The sequence below is a fragment of the Atractosteus spatula genome, chromosome 12 (genome assembly GCF_055471065.1).
Source record: "Atractosteus spatula isolate fAtrSpa1 chromosome 12, fAtrSpa1.hap1, whole genome shotgun sequence".
Lineage (NCBI taxonomy): Eukaryota > Metazoa > Chordata > Actinopteri > Semionotiformes > Lepisosteidae > Atractosteus > Atractosteus spatula.
This window is the reverse complement of record NC_142717.1, coordinates 12,142,322-12,150,286: the sequence shown is the minus strand read 5'-3', so window position 1 is coordinate 12,150,286 and position 7,965 is coordinate 12,142,322. Positions and strand designations below refer to the sequence as shown.

At 39.5% G+C, this 7,965-nt stretch overlaps 1 protein-coding gene across 1 annotated transcript; it reads left to right on the top strand.

Annotated features, from left to right (window-relative positions):
- Positions 1-645: 645 nt before the first annotated feature.
- Positions 646-5,291, top strand: spata46 (spermatogenesis associated 46). The gene is made up of 3 exons (XM_088928742.1): positions 646-691; positions 3,751-3,858; positions 4,654-5,291. Exons 1-3 carry the CDS (start codon positions 646-648, stop codon positions 5,289-5,291), a joined length of 792 nt encoding a protein of 263 aa, XP_088784868.1.
- The last annotated feature ends 2,674 nt before the right edge of the window (positions 5,292-7,965 follow it).

Sequence of the window (7,965 nt, the reverse complement as noted above, 5' to 3'; positions counted from 1 at the left end):
TTGCTTAGATATCGTATCCATGCATAGGATGCGTTGTCACCTGCCTTACCTTAAGGGGGATAAACTATTGCAGAACAGTAGTTTTGAAATATTATTTCCCCTATCATAATGGTGTTAAAGCTTGTTTTAAAGCCAATGTTCAGGTAAAGTAAAAGAAAAGATGAGGTAAAGTAAATTTACCTGCCACTATGTCTTTAGACTATGGGAGGAAAACTGAACACCTGTAGGAAACCCACATGAACACAGGAAGAAAATACAAACTCCACACAGATAACACCCTGGGTCCAGAATTGAACATTTTGGGGTAGGCTGGCTGATAAACAGTCCCCTAAGAGACCAGCCTTCCATATATTGCTTTAAAGCAAATTGCACGTAATAATATATTATAATATATCCACAGAAATAAGTATTATTAATATGGAAAATGAAATTGTGCAAAAGAAATCACATTATTTATGGGTCTAATATCCTGGACTAGAATAAATACGAAATAATTATTTGACAAGGTATTTGGAATTTTCAACTTTGGAATTTTGGTTTCCCGGGAAACGAGAAAACAAAGAATTTTAAACAAAAACGCAGATTAAGTGCATATCTTTCTGATGAAGCAACTGAGGACGTATTGACATCTTTGGAGGACTATACATGAATTCTCAAAACCCCATGGAAACTATTAATAAAAAATTTCAAGGTAAGTCTCATTTCAGTAAAAAAAAAACAACTGTTGCTCGTTTTTAATTTGGGAAATCTGTAATTATTCACCAATATTACATTGTCGTTTGTTACTTACATTCATTGCTGTTGACACTTCTACAATACCAGCAGTGGAGGGTAGAGGAATGTGCAAACTTCGAAACTTTACTGTAGATCCTTTCAGTTATGATGAAAATGGTGAGCACTTCAGTTCCCCCAACAGAGTCGGGCTCCCTGACAGAGCCTCGAGCTCAAAAGTGTCCCGAAAACTACAGGGAATGTCGTTGTTTGGCATTCCAGGATTCGCAAGCCTGATCTACCCAGGTGTCTCTTGATAAATTGAGAACTGCCATCAGTCCATTTGTCTAAGGACATATCCTAGATTTGAATGGTGGTGTTGTGAGTGCAGGACCCAACCTGTCCTCATACTGTATTTAAATATACTGGCCAGTATAAATGATATGGCCAGCAGCCATATCACTCTGCAACTCACAACTGGCAACCCACTGAAGCTCAGCAGGTGTGAGCCTGGTCAGTATCTGGATGGAGACCTCCTGGGAAAAACTAAGGTTGCTGCTGGAAGAGGTGTTAGTGGGGCCAGCAGGGGGTGCTCACCCTGCGGTCCATGTGGGTCCTAATGCCCCAGTATAGTGACGGGGACACTATACTGTAAAAAGTCGCCGTCCTTCAGATGAGATGTAAAACTGAGGTCCTGACTCTCTGTGGTCATTAAAAATCCCAGGGCATTTCTCGAAAAGAGTAGGGGTGTAACCCTGGTGTCCTTGCCAAATTTTCTATTGACCCTTCCCAATCATGGCCTCCTAATAATCCCCATCTGTGAATTGGCTTCATTACACTGCTCTCCTCCTATCACTGATAGCTGATGTGTGTTGAGCATTCTGGTGCACTATGGCTGCCATCGCATCATCCAGGTGGATGCTGCACATTGGTGGTGGTGGAGGGGATCCCCATTACCTGTAAAGCGCTTTGAGTGGAGTGTCCAGAAAAGTGCTATATAAGTGTAAGCAATTATTAATTATAATTATACTGAACTACTTGAGAGCCAGATAAGGTTTGTTGTGATCTAAGAACATTCACTTCATGTTACAACATATTCATTTTTGAAAGTAAACGAAAAATATGGCTTTTAGTGTTTCAAATCACAAAATGACGCAGTTAAATAAAATATAGGGCGGTGGTATGGTGACACAGGGGTTACTATTGTTGGGTTTGATCCTGGGGTCCTGTCTCTGTGGATTTTGTATGTTCTCCCTGTGTGTTCACATGGGTTTTTGCTTGGTGCTCCGGTTTACTCTCACAGTCCAAAAATATACCAGTCGGCTAATTTGCTTCTAGGGAAAACTGGCTGAAGATTGAGTGTGTTTGTGTCTGCTCTGTGATGGACTGATGTGTTGTCCAGGTGATGATGTCCACCTTGTGCCTGCTGTTTGCTGGGATAGACTATTATTAATAATAATAAGTTCAGGTGGGTAATAATAATAATAATAATAATAATAATAATAATTGCTTACACTTATATAGAGCTTTTCTGGACACTCCACTCAAAGTGCTTTACAGGTAATGGGGATCCCCTGCACCACCACCAATGTGCAGCCCCACCTGGATGATGCGATGGCAGCCATAGTGCGCCAGAACGCTCACTACACACCAGCTCTCAGTGGGGAGGAGAACAGAGTAATGAAGCCAGTTCATAGATGGGGATTCTTAGGAGGCCATGATTGGTAAGGGCCAATGGGAAATTTGGCCAGGATTCCGGGGTTACACCCCTACTCTTTTCGAGAAATGCCCTGGGATTTTTAATGGCCACAGTCAGGATCTTGGTTTTATGTCTCATCTGAAGGACGGCGCGTCTTTACAGTATAGTGTCCCCGTCACTATACTGCGGCATTAGGACCCACACAGACCTCAGGAATAAATAAATATATTTTTACACCTACTGACGGTAAGACTCTCCTCTGTGCCAGTGTTCTTCCATCCCCACAGCACAGTAACATAAATATATATTTTTTGCAGCACACAACCCCCTCCCAAAACACACATTCACAACACTTGCCTAAGCAAATAATTATTAATATTATGAACAAAATAATTGAAAGTTTAATATGAATTGGCCCAGAGTCTCACAGTTCATGCTCCAGACATGGAGCTCTTGTTCAACTGCTCTCAGACATTGTTTTTTTTCCTTAATGTCTATCAAACTTGAATTGTTGCACAAGGAGTTCCCTTGCGAACAATCTTCTTTCTTTTTTATATACTGTACAGCCAATGTCATGTCCTTGTTCAGTGCCTCTTCTCTTCTGAAGTCTAGACAGTGAGAACTGTTTCAGCGGAAAACCTGTGGCGTTGCAGAATCCTCTGCTGGCTTTGTGTGGCTCTGAGCTCATGAGCGTCTGTGATTGAATCCTGGCAGAGCCAGAATAAATCTGCTCCACTCACTGGTGTTAAATTCTATCATACAATCTGAGCTATGTGTGCTCTTTTCATACTTCTGATCAGAACTCTTATTTAATACATCATATTTAATTCGCTTTAAAAAATAAATAAAATAAATCTAAATTTATTATTTTATTTTAAAAATAAATCTTGGCACAAAAGCAAAATTGATTTCACAAAAGGGTTTTCTAGAAGGAATGTTGAAATATTCCTAAACAATACCAATAATCTTACTGTCTGTAATGGTAAGCCGATAAATGAATGTTAAACATGAATTACAGGACTTTAAGGGGAAACATTTGAAAACTAATTTTCAGCATGTGTTTTAATGTGTTTTTTTTTTAAACTTAAATGGCAACATAAATTCTCTTTCCTAAACCATTTCAGGTGATGGGTAGAATTCTATAGCTTAATTCATCTTCAATTAAACAATTTGTACCTCTGTGTAAAAAAAATATAAAAAAGTGGTGAAAAAAGTAATAAGGAAGAATATGAGCAATATTAGTTTTAGAACACATATACAGTATACATATACTTTATAATAATGCTACAAGACCTAGGTGTATTTTGTAATTATCTTCTAACATTTTTTTTTTCTATCAGGATTTAAAATTTCCAAGCACAATGTAAAGAAATGTGACAGATTGCATAAACCTCATAAGGCAGGCAAAGCTGAAAGAAAATCTGAAATTTCACTTGCTTCCCAAACAGGTAATTAATTAGCAAAGCTCATAAAGCTCACATTATCTTACTATCTGCCAGTAGGTATTCCAGACAGGGATCCTTAACAGCCTCACTCATTATCACTTACTCAAAAAGAAAACAGTGACTCTTCAGCTGTAGGTCATTACATTAGCAGAACATTTATTTCTTTTCATATGCAACACAAATGTATCTAGACTTTTCCTTTAGGGATAATAATGAAAGGAAATAATGTTCCTGCTGCCAGACACACCTCAGTCTCCACACACAATTTCTGTTCATTAATGAAAATAATATTTCAGTCTTAAAAACAAGAAAATGAGATGCAGGTGCACATAAGTATACTACTGTGATACTGGGTATTTCCAGGCACGCTGAATTAGCATACAGTATACATGCTGTTAAAGACATTTTAATAATAATCATAAACACTAAAACTTACTGGTAAAACACCATGTAGAATCTACAGTAAAAAAAATCTTGCATGTCTAGAGTTTACTGTGGGGGAAGTCCCAGTATTGCATATTTACTGAACTATCATTGTACATACAGCACAGTATCACACAGTAGCTATCAATGATGGTTTATAATAAAGAACAAAATAAAAATTATACAACGTGTATAAACACAGTTCAGTGTCCAAAATGGAGTTTTACTCTTCTGTAAAACGTTTTGACAGTCTCATGCATACAGTATGTCAAAAATACATGAACATTTTGTTTCATAATAATAATTCAGTAACATCTCTTCCTTTTTTTGAAAGCTTGGATGCTAACACTTGCATATCTCTTACTTTCCATGCAGGTGGAGAAGGTCTGGCCCAGTGTTTGAAGGTCCAACCGAAGGCTTTAGAGAGGCTGACCCCAGGCCTTTTAGCTCCTTGCTCAAGGCTAAGTGAAAATTATTCAGGCCTCACCCACTGCCAAATCTTCGAATCCCCTGAAAGCCTTGGAGAGGAGGCCAAGAGGACAAGTCTTACTGACTTTTCCCTTTTCTGCCCTCCTGCCAGCCCTGTCCTAGTAGAGTCTGACCCCTCGGACTCGGAGCCACCCCTCGCCACCACAGCTCACACTGAGGGTCAGAGTGTGGATCCCGCGTTCATCCGCACCATCACCTCTGCTGAGCACGTCTGTGGGGAGAAGAGGTACAAGTGCTCTGGGTGTCTGCGTTACCATGACACCCTGGGCTCCCTAATGAGCCATATTGAACAAGGCTGGAGAGAGGGGTTCAGCTGCAGAGTGTTCTACCAGAAGCTCAAGTCTATATGGGAACAGAGCCTCCTAACACACAACCAGGTGACCTCGATGGTCTCTGGCTCAGACTCACAACTCAGTTCACTTACCAGTCTCCAAGGAGAGAAAAGCAAAATTACTAAGCAGAAGAGGACTGACATGATTCACAAATGGCTGCAGAACACGGAGCTTCCCACCACATCTCACTGATGAACTCTCCATGGACAAAAAAAAAGACGTCCATGTAGACTGGTTGTAGTCTAAGGTATCCCTAATTAAACAGAAACTAAAAGTGAATGAAATGGTTTTGCTGGGTATGACTTTCAAATGAGCAACACTGTTTTTCACTGAAATCTTTATATATCTCTATATTTGATCTGTTTTTTTTAATTAAAAATGAATAAATATTGAGTGTTTCATTAATTAACCTTTAATTAAACTAGGATCCTTTCACTTGATCTGATGATGTCCGCCTCATTCCCTCTGTCTATATCATACATGTTGACAGACGCTTTCCAGACTGGACATACTGTATAGGCTCGACCTGAAGGGAGCTCCCAGGCTCTCCTGGAAACTGACTCAAGTTTAAACAAGAGTATAAAAGTAAGCCATTGTGGTTAGTGTAATAGAGAGGGTATCTGTGATCACTGAAGCTCCCTTATCAAAAGTAAAACAGGTTTAAAGGAATCCAGGGCAAGAATCCCGCAGCTTATGGTGTGACATTAGATCCTAAAGGGGCTTGATCTCATGAGCAGCATGAGATTTAATCTTTAATACAAAGCTATTTTTTTCTTTCACAAGGTTATAGATTATCTGATGTGTTTCTTCTGATGTTAGTTTTCCATATCAGATGTGGAAGAGTCCATGTAACATTGCTTTTATTTTAAGAAATACTGTACGGTCCACTTGTTTAACAGTTGCTGCCCAGTTTTATATTAAAACATATATGTGACTCCACCACCTGGCAGTTGGTTCTGGGCTGGTTACAGAAGCCATAAGAAATCTGGGCAAAATAAAAGAATACAGCAAAAAATGCCTGTTCTGAAAAAGTGTTCTGGTTCAAGAAAATAACACTTATAAAAGGGAAAAGACATTCAATAAAAATAACTGCAGTATCTCCAGGGAACCTCCTGCTGACAGTTTTAAGATATTGACCTACAAAGTTGAGCTACAGTGTAATAGGACGCAGACGCAGACGCAGACGCAGACGCAGACGCAGACGCAGACGCAGACGCAGACGCAGACGCAGACGCAGACGCAGACGCAGACGCAGACGCAGACGCAGACGCAGACGCAGACGCAGACGCAGACAACCCCTCACCCAATTAAAGTAACACCAGGAGTACAAGGTTAAATACCCTAAGCTCCACCCCCATTTCATCTTGACGGACAGGAGGCCTCCATTTAACCCAGTAGTGAATTGGGCTCTGTAATTCAACACAAAATGGTGGAACAGACAGACATGGAGTCTCGATCCACGGCAAGGTAAGGCAGAAATGCAAATAACATACAGTATGATGTTTAAAAATGCTTTGCTACATTAAACAAAACATAAACACATAACTTCTAGAATGAAATAGAAGAAACAGGTAACTTTATTTAATATGTAAGATGAGTGGTCATTCAAGGTCATGTGAGGGATTTGCCTAGCTTGTTGTGTCTGTCAAAATCAACTTAGAAAGTAAACTGAAAACATCAAAGGCAGAAATCAATGCAGGAGAAGGGAGGAAGCAGTAGAGGTGACTTCACCCTGGCCAGACTTCCTCGATTCTTTCCATGTTACCTTCACCACTAAATCTCCGGTAAACTGCTTTAGAAAACTGTCTTCTCCCTACAAGCTACTCATTCTTCCAGCTGTTAGGAGTTAGGAATGGTTGGTGGCCTGGTCACCCTGTGGGTATTGAAGCAATTCAAAGAAGTCACAGTTGACTTCATGAAAGTTCTTCACTTTCATGTTTGGGGGAGACAACGACAGGCAAAACCAAACTCACTCAGCTGTTTTAGATCACAATCATTATATAACTCTTGCACACACCTCTTCTTACATTTGTTGTCGTACTCATACCCCTACACCCTATACCCCTTCTCCACCTTTGCAGCTGCCTCTTGGTTAACTCCTCTCTCTCAGTGGGGTTCTGAGCCGCCTCATCCTACACCCGGGAACCTACCTGTTAACCACTTACCTCTTTACATACACAAAAGGCAAGGCTTATAACACTTAAATACTCAATAAACATTCACAAAGCATCTGATTCTTGGGTGTCATCATTCCTTCTCCTTTTTCAGTGTCCAGGAGAGGGAGACCTCCCATCACTAATAAATTAGTGATGACTAAAAACAATGGTTAAAATAAATTAATATTAAAATGAAAGTAAGAGGGTTCAGCTGTTGCAACAAGCATTATTTATTTTGAAAATCCAGAACATACTAATTGACGAAAGAGCCACTGACATTCCTTTAATTAAATTACCGAGCTTAAAGGGAAGTTCTTACCTTACCTACACAATGAATTGAATCAAGTCTAATATGCAAAATCTAGTTAATGTAATGTGCAATTGGACACAAAATGATCTATTCCCGATAAATCTGCCCGACTCATTTGATATATTAGACTCAAGTAAATTTGATGGGGATAGAAATCCACATTTAATTTCTTTGTTTAAAGTGTTTTACTAGTTGGGAGTCACTTCTCTGCAATTTAATTGGTTCCCATTCATTGCAATGGATTGGATGTTTCTTGAGGACCAAGTGAAAATGTTTCTGTTTCCTTTCTGCCAAAATAACCATTATCAAAGTGGGGAAGGGAAATGCTGGTTTTGCGATATGAAGGGAAGGGAGGAAGCAGTAAAAATATTTAAAATCTTGTTTGGAAAATACCAGCTTT

What these genes read in the sequence shown, in the direction of transcription:
- spata46 (XM_088928742.1), top strand. Translation starts at nt 646, where the DNA reads ATGAATTCTCAAAACCCCATGGAAACTATTAATAAAAAATTTCAAG. An exon ending in TATTAATAAAAAATTTCAAG is followed by an intron (nt 692 to 3,750) that starts GTAAGTCTCATT and finishes TTTTTCTATCAG; the next exon opens with GATTTAAAATTTCCAAGCAC. An exon ending in TTCACTTGCTTCCCAAACAG is followed by an intron (nt 3,859 to 4,653) that starts GTAATTAATTAG and finishes CTTTCCATGCAG; the next exon opens with GTGGAGAAGGTCTGGCCCAG.